Genomic DNA, 17,422 nt, shown 5'->3' on the forward strand with positions numbered 1-17,422 from the left:
GAATAGAAAAAGAATAGAGCAAGCTAGTGTTAGAGGTCTTTTTTGCTTTTGTTAACTGTATAATGGATGGCGATGGTGCCGACGCTGATGGCTGCCTCCGTGGCGTGCTCCGCAGTTGTTTATTGTTCTATACCTGTACATACAATTGTCGGTTTGTATATTTTTTATTCCTTATTTACTTGTTCTATTTTTTATTATCTGTGTTTTTTGTTCTGTCACTGTCATTCTGTTACACTGTGGAAGCTTCTGTCACGAAAACAAATTCCTCGTATGTGTAAACATACCTGGCAATAAAGCTCATTCTGATTCTGATTCTGATTCTGATAATAATATTTATGAAGTAATCCTAAGATTATACTTCTAAAAACATTTTTACATTAATTTACAGTAAAATCAGTTGTGTTAAATCTTTTAAAATCTTTCGTGGATGTAGCTAGGTAAACACATTTTACAGTTCCATTTTGAAATTTTTTTTTCCTTTTAAATAACTGACACTTTTCATAATCTCTTAAAGTGCACTTGCAATCACCGTTGAGGAGTGCACTTTATCATCTCTACAGATGAGTGCGCTCAAGTATGAGATTAGACTAATCAAATCAAAACAACATAACATGTGACATTGCTAATTCTACTTATACTTCTGCTAAAACTCAGAAGATCTTTAATTTGGCAAAGTGGTCTTGATCAACACTTGCAGACAAACTCAGACATGCGGAGACGTGCATAATAATAAATAGCGAGCTGCCATGTGCAGCAAGAATATTAAACCATATTGTGCTGTAATCCCATAATCTTGAGACCTACTTCCTGTTTAGCATTAATTACTCGATTTAATCCCTAATCACATGCATTCCACAAACAGTAATTCTGTATCCAAACAATCATTGATTACGTCTGGCATGAATGCACAATATGGAGGAGTTTCTGACATGGTTTACATGGTTAGCAAGACCTGTTGACACAGGATTACTTTATGACATATTTTAATCAGGCCGTTGCCCTGAAACGTGAATTATTAATTATTAGACTCTTTACACAAGTTGCATTTAAAGTACTAAATTATGAATAACATATTATTTAAATGTGCTGCTATTAAGGACTTGACTAAAAAACTGACAAGCAGTGAATAATAAGATAAAATGAACACAATTCTACCAATGCCAAAATTAAGACGCTAAACTTCCCACATTAAAATGTATCAAGTAAAATTCAACTGTAAATTAAACTCTATACATCAATAATGATTTTAATGGCTTTGCAATATAAGCTTCATTATGTAGTGTACAATAAATGTTATTATAGGCTAAAATGCAACACTCAATTTCATGCAATACATAACAGTGGGTCCCTGGTCCATATCTTCTCTATCCACCAAGGTCCTTGGCCTAAAAAACCTCTAATGGTTATGACATACTGTACACGTATGGGGTCGGTAAGATTTTGTTGTTTTTGAAATTAATGAGTAGTTTTAGCAAGGATGCATTCATTTCATCAGAAGTGACAGTAAAGACATTAGAAAAGATTTCAGTTTCAAATAAAAGCTGTTGTTTTGAATTTTCTATTCAACAAAGAACGTCTCAGGTTACTTATGTAACCATGGTTCCCTGAGTAGGGAACGAGACACTGCGTCCTCTAGGGGTCGCTATGGGGAACGCCTCGTCATGACCCGTGTCTGAAGCATACATTGAAAAAACACCAACAACACGTTGGCCGGCGACAGCCATGACGTCACTACCGGTGCGACTATAGTATAAATAAGCGCCGGGAGCTACACATCATTCACTTCTTCGTCTGAAGCTTGCATCCGCAGCATGGCAAGAAACCTAGAGGACGCAGTGTCTCGTTCCCTACTCAGGGAACCATGGTTACATAAGTAACCTAAGACGTTTTCACCAACTTCATATTTCAATTTGACTAAGCTTAAATTTCAAGGCAGCATTAAGTTGTAAAAGGTTTTTTTTTTAACAGTGAGTCTAATCCATTTAAGCTTGATTTTTGCCCAGAGCCGGCCCAAGGCATAAGTGAACTAAGGGGCTGCTTAGGGCCCCGTGGCCACCAGGGGGCCCCCAAGAGTACATGAAATGGCTTGATTTTTTTCGGAGTGTCTATTTACACTAAGTGCAAATAGCCCGCCTTGTTGGCAGAGTCTATTTACACGAACTCCGCCCACCAACGTGTGATTCGGCTAGTGAACATTACACAAAAGACAGCCAACAGTCATCAGCTCCAGTGGCGCAGATGGTAAAACGTGTGACTTGCTCATTTTGACACGATCGACCCGGGTTCGAATCCACATTTTGGCAAACTTTTTTCTCCCTTTTCAAATACAGTGAAGACTAAGTAATGATGCTGAAAATTCAGCTTTGCCATCACAGGAAAAATTATATTTTAAAATATATTACAATAGGAAATAATTACACACACATTTCAGAATATGCAAGTTGTTCATAATTTAACCAAAGTATAGAAATTATAAAAATGGTACTTATTTGTTTTTTGTGAAACATGTAAATACCTTTTATAAAACGGATAGTTCTGGTTGGTTGAGCCGCGTTCGAAGCTGTTGTAAATTACTCTACAAACATACACCTTTGTTTACTTTGTGTGTTGCTTGGCAACCACTTTGTTGCAACCACAACTGATTCTGAGGAACTACATTGTTTGGTGGAAGAATACTGTTTTTATTAATATCATTACACTTTATTTGCTCTGTTTTATTTTGTGAAACCTAACTACGTATATGGAATAACCGTTTTATAAAAGCAATAAGCCCCGTGAAGCCGTGGTTTACAGTGAATTTATAACGCTTCGCGTCATGCCTAACAATGCCCCTTAGCTGTTGTAAATTCACTGTAAACCATGGCTTCTTGGGGCTTATTGCTTTAATGTAGCTTCTGAATAACAGTGCCAAATGGGAAAAAAGTGAACTTTAAACAAAATAAGTTTACACCCACCCCCGGGCTCTTAATACATTGTGTTATTATCCACAGCCACAGCAAGTTCAACCACAATAAGCCTGCTCAACTGTGAACTTCAACTAGGAAAGATCAGAATAAGATAACCCTGCATCTCATGGGAGGTTGTTTGAAATTGCCCAGTCTGAAGGATGGTGTCCCCTAGTGGTCATGTGATGAATCCTCTGTAAAGGAATAATTCACCTAAAAATGACAATCCTGTAATTATTTACTAATAATCCTCATGCTGTTATTTCTTTTCTTGTATAGAAATCAGCTACATAAAATATGTCTTTTTAGAGCATTCAGGTTTGAAATTAGTGAATTAAATAATAAAACAACAAAAATCTGGTTTAGTCTCACCTGGGCAGACAGCAAAACTTAAGAGGGGAAACAACAGTTCTTAGGCAGCTTTGCAGGTATTATGTGAGGATTTGAAAAAAGCCCTTATGTGGAGGTGGAAGGTGGAGGATCAAAAGAGCGGCCTGGAGGTCACGTAACTGACATCACTGCCAGGCTGGTGGCTTGACACTGGCTAAAGACTTCATAATAGGTTTTAAGAACTAGGAAAGACCTTTGGTGAAGATTAAACATCACTAAAGCCCAAACAGAAGTAAACAAACACTACATTGGTGAGAGGTGAGACTGTGTGTGAGGTTCTAGTAATTCATTTATCTGTTTGATTTGACTCACTTGAGAAACTTGGCTGATGAATTTCAGATGGTGGCGCGACAGTGTAAATATGCTTTGTTAATCTTCTGATTTAATTGACCTTTGGTGTGAATAAGAAAGTCTGTTCTTTGTGACAGGTAATATGAGCACTCTAAATCCTTCAGAGTGATTGACTGTCAGGGTTTGGCATTTCTTTTACAGCGGGGACAAGGAGAAGTGAGCCCAGGGGAATATCAACCATGTTGATGCCATGGAGATTGTTCCTCTGCCAGATGGCACTGAACATAATCTATCACATCGCAAAAGGTAAACACCTCTCTGAAATCAGGATCCGCAAAGGCTAATTTTCATGAATCACTGCTCTGTGATGTAGTAGATGTTAACATATGTGCCTGTAATGGTAATGAGGTTGTGGAAATGATAATGAGTCTCTGAATGGCTCTCTTCTATTCATGAGAGTTCTGATTCACTCAGCCTGTCAGAAAGAAAAGTCACAAGTGAGATTCATTCAAAATCTCAATTGTGTTTTCTTGACAGAAATGAGATTGAAAAAGAGACAGCAAATAGAGACTCTTGTTAAAGCAAACATTAAACTGTGTTCACAACTGATTTTCATAACATGGCAAATTTCAGGATATTTGACAACTACAACAAATCAAAATGTAGGGACTTGATTTTGTCCATGACAATTGATTGTGGCCCCAGTGTTGTGCAAGGGCCCCAATCAAGGCCCTCATGATGTGTGCTTGCGGCCTTGTGGCCTTTTGCTTGTGCATCTGTGAAGTTTATAAGATCGTAGAGCGTCCCATTTGTCATTTTACATTCGGGAAGGGGAGAAGTTAAAATATAAGAGGGCTTGGTGACATTACCTGGAAAAAGAAAGACGTTTCAATATGAGCTAAAAAACATTTAGCTCATATAAAAAACATATCTTGAGCATTGCAAGATATAAGCTCGGAATTGTAGAAATAAAGAGAAATACAGTATGAACTGTGTTATAAACTCGCTAATATAAATTCCAAGACGTTAACTCACAATTGCAAGATATAAACTCAGAATAAAGTCAGAATTGTAAGAACAACCATGATGCAGAAATAGTTGAGCAAAATCCAGTGCATTTACAATTATCCCTGCTCTCCCTTGCTATTACAAAGGTGTTGTTTTATAAATTAGCCTTGCAGTCTGTGACTTTATGGATGATTTGTGCTGTCCTCATAATCTAATCAGTCTCTCATCTGAACGGCAGCCAGTTTATGCCTTGGTGGTCAAGACATATTTGCCACGGTCAGAGAGAACAGTCCCACTGGAGAGTTCATAGCCAACCTCAGTATCAACGGAGACCCTGGTGCCAGTAGCATCCATTTGTGTCTCACTGGAGAAAACGCTGACTGGTTTTACCTTGAAGGCCGAACAATCCGACTCAACTCGTCGTTTTCAAGGACCTTAGATCGAGAGGTGATTAACAGCATGTGGAGGGAAGCCAGAATAACACTGAAGCATTAGGACTGCCAGCCAACACAGTGGAGGAGTTTTAAGCCATAGTTTGAGGATTTAAAATAGAATGTCTATAAATTACTGTTGTAATTAGTTGTTATTATAAACTTTATTTCACCAGATTCGTCTGTTGAGACCGGGCCAAAACAACATAAAACATTACAACAATAAGCAAAATGAGCATAAAACAAGAGACAACCTTTAAATACACTTAAAATACATATATTTCATCTTGTTTTTTTGTTTTGTTTTTTTGCACAAAAATAGTTTTAATTCTAAAATAGTTTTGTGTGTGTGTATGCAAGTGTGTATTTTTTTTTCTCCCTGTGGTAATTTACAGGTGCTGGGGTCAGTTCTGATAGCTGCTTTGACATGTTATGAAGATGATATAATTAGGGTATGGTATAAAAACGCATTGCAAAAATAATGATACTTGATAGTGGAGTGCAATTAACCCACACTTTGTTATTTCAGAGTCGATATCGAATCATGGTGGAAATATTGAATGAAAATGACAACATGCCATATTTCCTTGAAGACACAATTCAACCACGATATATAAGTGAGGTAAACTCATTTTGGTCCATTTTTACTGCTGTCTGAAATTAACCTTTCATGAACCTGATCATTTTACATGTATGATTATTTTCATGAATCATTATAACCATCCTGACATCTGAATCCTGACTCTGTTCACAGTTGCTGACTGTAAACTCGATGGTGTTCACAGTAAAAGCTAGAGATGGTGATGGAGACACGATCACTTACATGACCGACAAATCTACAGTGAGTGACGCATTCAATAAAGGACAAATGAAAGGCTGAATGAAAGGTTTTGCAGTAGTCTGTCTGCAGCTGACTGACTACTCGTCAAAACCAGTACTTTACAGGGGCCACAAAAATGTATTTGGACACATAAAAATACATGAATGCTATTAGAGAACCCCTTTTCCTTTCCAGAATCCAAGAGAGCATTACCAGCACTGTGTGTCTCTCTCATTCAGGCCGATGCCAGCTATTTTAGGATTGATCTGCCCAACAGCGGGATGGTGATCCTGGATAAACCGTTGGACTATGAGACTAAAACCCAGCTGCAGGTGGTCATATTTGCTGTGGTACGTAGCACATGTTATTCACATATATGCTGACTGGCAATCGCAAGACATTTATGTGCTGGAAAGGAATCAGAATTAAGAGAAAACAGTTTGAACTGGCATTCTTGCTGTTTAAATCAACAGGAAATGAACACAAAAGAGAAGTACAGCACAACAGCTACAGTCACCGTGAATGTTCTAGACGGTGATGACCAGTATCCTCAGTTTCAGCCCTGCGCACCTGTTTATGAAGATGGAGATCATAATATCTGCACCAACCCTGTGTACAGTGTTAACATCACAGAGACAGATGAGGTATGTGGTAGTATTTTAATGTACAGGTGATTGATTTAGCTGAAATTACCTGATATACACTACTGTTCAAAAGTTTAAAAAAAACTTCAAAGTTCAAAATGTAATGATTTTATTCAGCAAGGAGGGATTAAATGTGACCCTGGACCACAAAACCAGTCATAAGGGTCAATTTTTCGAAAATTGAGATTTATACATCATCTGAAAGCTGAATAAATAAGCTTTCCATTGATGTATGGTTTGTTAGGATATTTGGCCGAGATACAACTATTTGAAAATCTGGAATCTGAGGGTGCAAAAAAAGTTGCCTTTAAAGCTGTCCAAATGAAGTTCTTAGCAATGCATATTACTAAACAAAAATTAAGTTTTAATATATTTATGGTATGAAATTTACAAAATATCTTCATGGAACATGATCTTTACTTAATATCCTAATGATTTTTGGCATAAAAGAAAAATCGATAATTTTGAGTTTTTTTGGCTATTGCTACAAATATACCCCAGCGACTTAAGGCTGGTTTTGTGGTCCAGGGTCACAAATTGATCAAAACTGACATTAAAGACATTTATAATGTAAAAAAAAAAAAAATCTGTTTCAAATAAATGCTGTTATTTTGAACTTTCCATTCAATAAAGAATCCTGAATATTACCTATATAGCAAATCAGTATATTAGAATAATTTCTAAAGGATCATGTGCCTTTTGACGGTTGTGTATTGGGAAAGCAGATTCTACCAATTTTAAATAAATTAATAAAATTATAAATATGAAAACTAGAGTAGCCACATTAGCTGTCTGCAAAATATGTGCCAAAATTAAATATTTTTTTATTTTACAGCAACAATAATGTTAAGCAATACCAATAAGTGTAATACAATTTTTTTTAACATTAAAAATAAAAGTGGAGCTGTGAAGCTTGTGTCTTCACCTGCATGGTTAAAAATTAATGCTCTTTATGATCTAGGATGCTGTGCTTTATTTTTCTCCGGGTCCCATTCATGCTGAAGACGGAGACAAAGACATACTGACTCCTCTAGTCTACAATATTTTGTCAGGTGAGTGAGTTTACTGTACGTTGCATTGATTTATGGACTGTTTAATCCTTCAAATGTACATTATAGTTTTTTAATGATATTCAAAATGACTTTATAGGTGATGACAATGGCAGATTTACAATCGACTCTAAAACAGGAGAAATCTCTCTCAGGCAACGTGTGGAGAACAGACTCCTCACACCTTCATTCAGACTCCGCATAATGGTATGACGAGATAATGTCTATGTTTATGAACAAAATGATGGCTGATTTAACACGCTGATCTGCTGTATAGTGTTAACAAGGACACAGTATGGAAGTATTTCAACTGCCATATTGCAAACCATAATGGCAGACAATAAAAAGAGATTGCATTGAACAAAAATGTGTGGGTTATGTGACACAATGAGGACATCAAAGGTCTCATCATAACTGCCCATTGCAAACTCCGACAGGCTGCGCAGGTGAACGACCCAAAGAAATATTCGGTGGCGACGGCACTGGTGCATGTGGTGTCGGAGAACCTATTTCCTCCATTCTTCAACAAAACCATCTACAAAGGGTTCCTCATCGAGAGCTCCAGTCCTGCTACACTGGTCACTACCTACGGGAACCAAGTCCTGGTAGTCCAGGCCATCGACAGGGACTTCAGAGATGTACAGTGAAAACATTTCCTTTATAGGAAACACTTATTTAAAAAATGCCTGAAAACTTCATTTAGAGCATTTTCTCTCTTTCGTTGCCCTTCTGCAGGGAATAAACCCAAAAATCCATTACACAATGCAGCCCTTGACAGGTAGCAACAAACTGTACCACATTACCCAGGATGGCATTGTGTTTGCAAAGACAGACCGGCTCAGAGCGTTCGACCGACACATTCTGGAGGTGACAACTATGACTATGACTCAATGATCTACATCAGGGGTCGGGAAACTTTTTTGACCAAAGAGCCAACTTAAACTCCTCTGATTGGCCATTGCCTTTAAGAAATCAACAGATATGTCTGTTATTGGCTATACTGCTCAACGCTACAAAAACATGTTGTAAATAGAAACCTTTGATGCTCTTTGAGAGCGTGAACCCAACTATGCACTAGAGAGCTGTTATTACAGCTTTAACTGAGGGTGCTCTTGCTTTCGTTTGAGCACCCTCTAGTACCCCTGTAAAACCAGGCCTGGTTTACTAAGTGTGTAGGCATAAAGCAAATGGGCGTTTGTGTAGTTAATTATCTTGTATTGGTGATCTGGTATTATAATAGTTATATTATTTCAGTTAAAATACGGGTTGTTATTGTTTTGGTGAATGTCTGTTTGTAGGATCATAAAAAGTATGCAGTTGATTGCTGTTTGCGAACTGCACTGAACACGCACTTGGCCGGTACAACTGTACATATTTTATTATTCTAAACTTTTCATTAACTTCGGTAGGCTGTATAGCAAAGGAGTTGTAACTGTCTGCAAAAAAAGCTGAAATCTAGTTTTTTAATCGATTATTTCTTGGTAAAGGGTAAGAGACCTGGTGTGGCTCGCGAGCCATAGGTTCCCGACTGCTGATCTACATGTATGCCTCATTAATGCCATGTACATATTCGTCATGACATCTCTGATGATGTGATGCTTATTTTTAATCAAAGGTGATTGCAACAGATGAAGAGTCAGGTGAGACGGCCCATGCTTCAGTGGATATTGAAGTGCTGCAGAGGGGACAACCAGGTAAATGCACTTAAGGGCATTAATTGTGTTAATCTTGAGATTTCTTTCAAATCAAGGTTATGTAACCACAGTTAAATATGTTTATCCATACATATTTTCTTCTATTAAATTGGTAAAAAAGTAAAGAGTTACCTTTTGAAAATAAAATATAATAATATAAAATTAAATATAAGTTCAGTAAAATATTGCAATTAGGAATCTCTGTACCACAAACAAACAAATAAATAAAAACAAACAAACATGGTCTTCTCCAATTCAACTCATGTTTCTTTTATGAATGACACATTATTGATACAACTTCTGTAAACTGAAATTGCATGAATCGTTACCATTTATCCTTCTTTTGAAAGTAAAATAAAATAAAACATTGTAATATGACAACTCTGTCTTCTTTTAATTAAATTCATATTTCTTGAATATTGACACAATATTGATAAAACTCCTCTCAACTGAAATTGTATGAATCATTATAATTTGTCCTTTCATACTGCTCTTAACTTTATCCTCATTGTTAGAATCAATTATGGATCTGTGCCATATCTGTTCATTTTTTAAGAAAACAAACTTAAAAAAATAAAAATGTAGAAATTGATTTCACTTATCAAAGATGCACAGAAAAAAATATTGAAGAAATGTTTTTAATAGTGCAATTCTTCAGCATGCGTCATTCAGGTGAGAAGTAAAATTATATTTTGCCAAAAGGAAACACTGTTTCAGAGAGTCAAACCCTTTATGGAAAATAATTTACACAGATCAATCATTTGGTTAATTTGATTATTCATGGTTGATTTAAGAGGCATGAATAATGTGTTAAATTAGATTTAGCCTCATTGTATTCCCATTAACCTCTATCCTTCTCCAGTTCCCCACTGCCCTACTTTTGGCAGTCGTTCAAAGCCAAACTATATGATAAATCACTTGGAGACAAGTGTAACTGACCATAAAAAAAGAACAAGTCTTGAAAAAAATTTTTCAATCTCTAAACTCTCGGACAGTTCCCAGAAGTCCGTTCGGCGAGGAACGTCTGTTTGGAGATATGAACGCAGGGATGGCTGGCGGCATCGCTGCCCTTGTTCTGATAGTGACTGTGACAGTACTATGTCTCTTCCTCTGGCTGGCCAAGAGACGGAGAGAGAGACGGGATCCAGCAGACAGGGGCGCAGTAGCTCTTGGAAAACACCCGAATGTGGTAAGAGCTACTACATTATATTGAACATACCGAGTAGTACCCTTTAGTCCCTTTGAGTCAAGTCAGTGTACTTGGTGGCATCTTGGCTACACCCTTAAAGGTAGTGATTTTGTACTGTATCTAAGCAATAGGAAGAACAGCAAGAACAGCGCCTGTCTGCTTGAATGTGGAAACACAGAAACCTCCAAAACTAATAGAGCACATTTCAAATCATCTTCAAAATTCTGCTAAATTTTCTTCAGGTTGGTCCTGTTAAAACACATGTGGATTTTAGAACAATAACCAGGTTTCCATCAGAGTTACATTCAACTACCTATTAATAACTTTGCAACTACATGTCAACTAGCAGTCATTAGAGAATACTGTCTGCTTAATATCTACTAACACTTTATTTTGATGGTCATTCAACAGATGTTTTACTGACTTTAAGTAACTTTGCAAGTATGCCAACTTATTCTACTAACCCTAACCTTACAGTCTACAAATGCTTTAATGAGAGTTAGTTGACATGTAGTTGTAAAGCTACTTACAGTTGAATGTCTAAAGTGGACAATCGAAATAAAGTGTAACCATTTCTTGTAGTTTAGCATGCAAACAAAATGGCTTTATGTTTGTGGATGAAAGTGTTTTTCATCTTTGATCAAATTATTCAGTCACATGAGTCACTAGGCAAAATCATTAAGATTTTAGAGGCACATCAAGAATTTTCGAATTAAAAATGTATCCACTTATCAGAGCCGATAGCCTCATGGGCAGCATGACATATAGCTTAATAGCGATACACAGGTTGCACTTTGGGCAAACAGTGTTTGAGTCCCAACTCGTTGAAAATGGCAAAAATCTTTAAAAAAATTTTATCCAGCTCAAGCAAACTTATTTTTTATGTGAATTTTGGAGATTCTTATTCACACCTTTGTGTTTCCATCCAGCATTTCATATCCAATTTGCCAAAATGTGCATAAAAGTGTGTTGATGAAAACCCAGCTTCTAAGACGAGATGCTACATTTACCAATAAGGCAATTAGCTCTTTTAACTGAACTGAACTGAGTACTGTGATTTCTCCCATTTATTTATCTACAAGTGGCTTGTCTCCTATTGCTTGTACTGCGTGTTGTAGTATCAAAGGAACTAAAAGCAAGACTCACATCCTCTCTGAGCATTTACTACAATCCCAGAATATTCATCAATGCCTTTTTAAAAATAGCTGGAGAAAAATAAAACACACACAGTACGTGTTTTACATATGTGCAATAAATTGTCCCACTGCTTTATAAAGACAGTGCTTGACCTATAGATGTTCAAGCAAGACTTTTGCACTAAACACTGAAATGCCACATAATAACTCTATTAACTATAACATTATTAGCCAACTGTAAAAGAATAAATGTGTTTTGATTGGAGGAAGATTACTGTATCATCAAGAAAAAAAAAAACAGACTAAAGCATCATTTACACAGTCAAAAATTTAGAAACAGCCCCTGTCGTTTTTCCACTCACATTCCTTTTTAATTCCTCTTATGTAGAGCTTAAGATGGTTTCAGCAGGTAAGTACTATTAAGTAGCTAGACGTGTTCTGCAGTGTCACTGTCCCTTGTGAAGGTGAGATGTATTTTCTGAGAATCCGAAAGCCGTATACTACTGGTAGGCCGGTTTAAATGGGATTGTCAGTGTTACAGTTTATCATAAACATGGTGCACCATTTAACCACTGGTCAGTATACGAAGCACAGCCCCCTGTGTCTAATGGTTTGGTATATTTATTTCACGGTGTATTTGATTGATCTGTGTTTGTTATCATGTAGAAAGGTGTTTTGTATTTGTGTATGTAATTGTATTACATCTTCAGGTTTAATAAACACTGTTGAAAATATAGTAATTGTTAATTGTTTATTGATTGATTCTTGAGAGATGAGACAAAACATACGCCACACTTTTACCTGACATTAGTTGATATTGAAGACAATCACTAGAATGATATATGTATATATATAGGCCTATATATATATATATATATATATATATATATATATATATATATTAGGGCCATTGCTTAAATATTTGTGTGATACTAAAAGTCTTGGTTACAGAAGCCAGATATTATTGTTTTTTCTGTCTTTTCTGTCAACTAAAGTTTGTGACTTAATAAATCAATGTTTCCCCCTTTTTTCCTTAACAAAATAAATTTCTAAACACAGTGTATTTATTAGGGCTGTCAGTCGATTAAATTTTTTTATCTAATTAATTACATGATGTGTCGATTAATTAATCTAATTAATCGCAAATTACATTTGTCTGTGAAATACCCCCAAAAGATTATTTAATGCTATTTTTGTGTTAAATGAGAAAGTATTAAGTGCACATTATAAATAGTAGCCTAGCTTTAGAAAGAAATATTTTAGATTCAACATAAAATGTATTACACATAAACGTTTAGGCTACCACGGCTTAACATAAACTATGGAACATAAAAGAAGATAATTTGAGAGACAGCTCCGTTTTTTTCCGTTCATGCAATGGAAGTCATTGGTAACCAAAACAGCGTTGTTACCGACAGTCTTCAAAATACCTTCTTTTATGTTCCACAAAAGAAAACAAGTCATTCAGGTTTGAGTAAATGATGACATAATTAACATTTTTTGGGTGAACAATTCATTTAAAGTCCATTTACTGCCAGCAGGTGGCGGTAAATGTTTTTATGAGCCTTTCATTTGATTCGTTCAAACGGCTGATTCATTCAGGAATTCAGTAAACGGCTCACTTTATGAATGGGGCTTTAAATCATTGATTCACACGATTAGTTCAAAATGCAGATTCATTCAGAAACTAAACACTGCTGTGTTCCTCGGAGACGCACAACAGTTCTGCTGTGGCTTTATAGGTAATATTTTTGTTGGCAAAACTGAGCAAAAACAGATATTATTGTGTTTAAAATACAACGCAATATCAACATTATTTACTGAACTGTTGTGTAAAATCACATTTGCACTCAAACAGCACTGGTGTGTTGCACTCGCTGCTGGTGTGATATTGCTTATCATGTGATATAAATATGAGACAATAACTCATACAGGAGCATTTTTGCACCAATATCTTGAATTTTAGGGCATAACTGCATTTATGGAGTTGTTTCCCTGCATCGTATTTGTCAACAGTCAACTGTATGAAATGTAAGATGACGTACAGGTCTGGGGGCGGGGCCAGTGCGTTAACTGCGTTAAAATATTTTAATCGCGTTATTTTTTTCCATAACTAATTAATTAAGTTAACGCGTTAAATTGACAGCCCTAATATATATATTCCACAGGATAGGTTATTTATGTATTTATTTATTTACTTACTTACTTATTTTTAGTTTCTTTTCCCCAATAATTCTGTTTCTATCTTTTCTCACAATAATGATATATCATCTTCATCACAAAAACTGTATTTAAAAAATAGAACAATAATTTTTAAATAATTTACTTCATTTTGAGGAGGTTCTACTGGTAACTAGCAGCACCAAAAAAACAAATGAACAAATGCAGCATGATGGTGGCAACAGTTCAATAGATGGAACTGAAAATCTGATATTGTCCTATATATAATATATTTTTAATCATAGCTTAACGCTATGTTTGCAAACATCTATTATAAATATTTGGCATAACAGTTCACAATATTTTTCTGTCTGACGTTTATTACAGCTAGAAAACACACACACATACACACACACACACACACACACATTTTGTGAGATAATACACAGGACGTTGCACCAAAAAGATTAATTCCAAAATAATTCACCTCTACACAAACAGTTTTGTCCCATGTCTCAAGAATCAGTGACACACATAACTCCTCTATAATCAGCGCTGGACCACAGCAGTGGATTTGACCTGTGAATATGTTAAGGTTGTTCGAGGCGACCCTAAATACCCTTTTGTCCGTGGTCAACAGGTCAATTCAGGATGTCCCATATCGCTCATAGAGGACGCCTCTTACCACAACGAGGCGTTCATTGACCATGAATACCCCAGTGGTCTGTACACCAAAACAGATGACATGCTTCCTCCACCAATCAGGGCATATGAGTCTGACAGGCCCACACCACTGCAAGACATGCTGCCCATCCTGGTGCTTCCAGAAATAACACCCACAAACATCTCATCTTTCGCTCTGATCAATGGGAAAGCATGTGGAAAATCGGTCTCTTTTAAAGATGACGCCGGAATAGCAGATGAGACTTTTCCCAAAAATGAAGGACAAATTGTACAGGTGCATCTCAATAAATTAGAATGTCGTGGAAAAGTTCATTTATTTCAGTAATTCAACTCAAATTGTGAAACTCGTGTATTAAATAAATTCAATGCACACAGACTGAAGTAGTTTAAGTCTTTGGTTCTTTTCTGTAGTTGTATGTAATCAAATGGAGACCAGAGAGGATACTTTGACGCCTGTCGTGCAGCAGAACACTTTCACTATCGCTACAGCAGAAAATCCTGCAGAAAAGGTTGACATTTGTTGTCCAAATCCTTCTGTAAGACCCAGAGATGAATATATCTTCACTCAAGCTAATGAGGATGATGAAGATGACAACGATCCATACAAGAACATGGCCTCCGTTATTTACAGCAGTGATGAAGACATGGGGGGCGATGAGCCAAATGATTTAAGGCACTATTACAAACATGGGCAAAACCAGTTTACAATCGACCACATGAAGGCCATCGGATTACAAATCGAGGATTCAGATGAATTGCAAGCCTGATTCGTCAAGCTCATTTGATTTTGAACCTTCTGAACAAGTCACTTTCATGAAAAGCCAAATAATACTGTAAGAAGTTTAAACATGCAGACAAGGTTTCAAAGGGAAAATAGCAAAAACCCAGGCTCATTAAAAAGGACATGAATATGTATTATCAAACTCTACAGTTGGTTGAGCACCTGCTTTTCGATTTTTGGTTATATTCCATGTTTTCCTCGTGTTGAACTGATACAGAAATACTGTGCACATGATCATCCTTAATTAAGAATAAGTTTAAATGAAGTTTTGATGACTGTGTCTTTGAGAAATTAAGATGTTATAGCCTGTTTTTGAATATTTCATCCACCTCTAATGTATTTTTAAGATATTCTGACATTGCAGTCAAACCCTGGAACTAGATGAAAATGAAGCGTGTATTGTAATGTATTTTCTGACTAGAATGTTCTGATTACTGATGTCTGCTGTCACTTGCTGAGTTAAAAAATACTCAAACACAAAAGGTTGAAATAGACTGTAATTTTCCATTTAGCATTTGATGAATAAAGGCCAGCTGGAGAACACAATATTCTGTGCCAAAACTGATGCGTTGCCATGTTTGACTTACAGAAAAGCTCAATGCTGTTGTATATTCTGCTGCAACATGTTGCAATTGTTCTTGGAATTTATGACATATGATGGATTCGATGATATTCAGGTGCTTCATGACTTCTGGAGATCCTGTGAAATGGCTCTATACACTATTCTGGAGCTAAAATGTAAACTTTCAGAGCATTTTACTTTTGGAAACGATCTTGGATTCTACACAGTAGAGTCTTTGTCGAGGTAAAACTGCTTAAAGGCTTCAAATATTTTTGACAAGGGTGCAACATTCATCTTTTACTTGAATATAATGTAATAGCTGCACTGTAAAGCTCTGATGTGTCATTTCTCTGTTTGTCTGCAGGAGGCATCATCACCCATCTCTGCTCACCATGTGTTGTAGGACTTCAGCTGCGGCATCGCAATCATATTTGAGAAAACTCTATTTCTAGAGGCACAGCAGGCAAGATATCTGTGCCAGGACCAAGAACATTGTGAGAGACGCATGGAGGTGAACATACAAACTTTTGAAGACAGCTGTTTTTTGTGGCCTTTTGTGTTATTCTTGAACATTTTGGTTTTGTGTGGAAGGATACAGTGGAATACAGTCCCATGAGGCCTGGTCATGGCAGCTATATATGTTGAACTATGTTTGAACTTTTGGAACTCATCTTTTTTCAGAGACGGTTAAGTTCAAATAACATAGCCTATTCATTTAAAAAGTCACTATACCATTCAAAAACGGAGGTTGGTAGGATAAAAAAAAAAAAAGTTTTTGAAAGAAGTCTCTAATGCTCACCAAGGCTGCATTTATTTGATCAAAATACAGTAAAAACAGAAATATTGTGAAATAATCACAGTTTTCTATTTTATTTTATTTTAAAATGTCATTTATTCCAGTGATGGCAACGCTGACTTTTCAGCAGCCATTACTCCAGTGGCACAAAATCCTTCAGAAATAATTATAATTTGTGGATTTGGTGCTCAAGAAACTTTTTTTTTTTTAAATTATTATTAATGATTTTGAAAACAGTAGTGTTGCTTAATATTTTTGGAACTTTCTCAGGATTCTGACATTGTAAATATCTTAACTGTAATTTTTGATAAATTTAATGTTCTTTTTTTATTCTAATAAATCCAGCCATATAATAAATCAGAATACTCTGTATCACAATGCTCGATGGTGGCATATTTTGGAAGTGTCTTGTCACTTGTCACAAGGACTCTCTGTAATGCAACAATGCAACAGAAAACTTTTTTTTTTAAAACACACAGCAGAAGTATATACAGTAACTAAGACCAGTAAATGTTGAGTTCACCTAAAAAGAAAATGCTGTTATCATTTACTCACCCATATGTTGTTCCAAACGCGTATGACTTGTAGGAGCACCTGATCATGCACTATATTCCAAGTCTTCTGAAGCCATATTATTGTTCTCTGTGTTAAACAGAACTGTGCTATTTGAACAGTGCTGCACACTGAAATGTGCTATTTGGTGAAAATCTTGCCTTTAAAATCTCAACAGAATACATTTTATAGCTGGGATTTGCTGTCTTATGAAGTGTGATCACAAGAGGGCGCCATTAGACAATTTTCCTTCTGTTAGCGCCAACTTACAGTATTTATTACTGCGGAGT

General features: G+C 36.2%; 1 protein-coding gene across 2 annotated transcripts in view; it reads left to right on the forward strand.

The window, feature by feature from the left end:
* LOC107733013 (cadherin-related family member 5-like) overlaps positions 1 to 16,203 on the forward strand; it is an 18,366-nt gene extending 2,163 nt beyond the window's left edge. The window contains exons 2-18 of one of the 2 annotated variants that reach the window (XM_016544519.1): positions 3,828 to 3,932; positions 4,873 to 5,081; positions 5,461 to 5,517; positions 5,595 to 5,687; positions 5,820 to 5,906; positions 6,125 to 6,235; positions 6,359 to 6,529; positions 7,491 to 7,581; positions 7,679 to 7,785; positions 8,016 to 8,216; positions 8,314 to 8,445; positions 9,194 to 9,272; positions 10,268 to 10,461; positions 11,986 to 12,006; positions 14,398 to 14,712; positions 14,852 to 16,027; positions 16,149 to 16,203. In XM_016544519.1, coding sequence (XP_016400005.1) covers positions 3,866 to 3,932; positions 4,873 to 5,081; positions 5,461 to 5,517; positions 5,595 to 5,687; positions 5,820 to 5,906; positions 6,125 to 6,235; positions 6,359 to 6,529; positions 7,491 to 7,581; positions 7,679 to 7,785; positions 8,016 to 8,216; positions 8,314 to 8,445; positions 9,194 to 9,272; positions 10,268 to 10,461; positions 11,986 to 12,006; positions 14,398 to 14,712; positions 14,852 to 15,208 — 2,292 coding nt within the window. In that variant the 5' untranslated portion in view covers positions 3,828 to 3,865 and the 3' untranslated portion in view covers positions 15,209 to 16,027; positions 16,149 to 16,203. Of the gene's footprint in view, positions 1 to 3,827; positions 3,933 to 4,872; positions 5,082 to 5,460; positions 5,518 to 5,594; positions 5,688 to 5,819; positions 5,907 to 6,124; positions 6,236 to 6,358; positions 6,530 to 7,490; positions 7,582 to 7,678; positions 7,786 to 8,015; positions 8,217 to 8,313; positions 8,446 to 9,193; positions 9,273 to 10,267; positions 10,462 to 11,985; positions 12,007 to 14,397; positions 14,713 to 14,847; positions 16,028 to 16,148 lie in introns of both variants that reach the window. The other variant, XM_016544520.1, reaches the window with a different exon arrangement.
* The last annotated feature ends 1,219 nt before the right edge of the window (positions 16,204 to 17,422 follow it).

This window comes from Sinocyclocheilus rhinocerous, unplaced genomic scaffold (genome assembly GCF_001515625.1).
Source record: "Sinocyclocheilus rhinocerous isolate Xijiao unplaced genomic scaffold, SAMN03320098_v1.1 scaffold400, whole genome shotgun sequence".
Classification (NCBI taxonomy): domain Eukaryota; kingdom Metazoa; phylum Chordata; class Actinopteri; order Cypriniformes; family Cyprinidae; genus Sinocyclocheilus; species Sinocyclocheilus rhinocerous.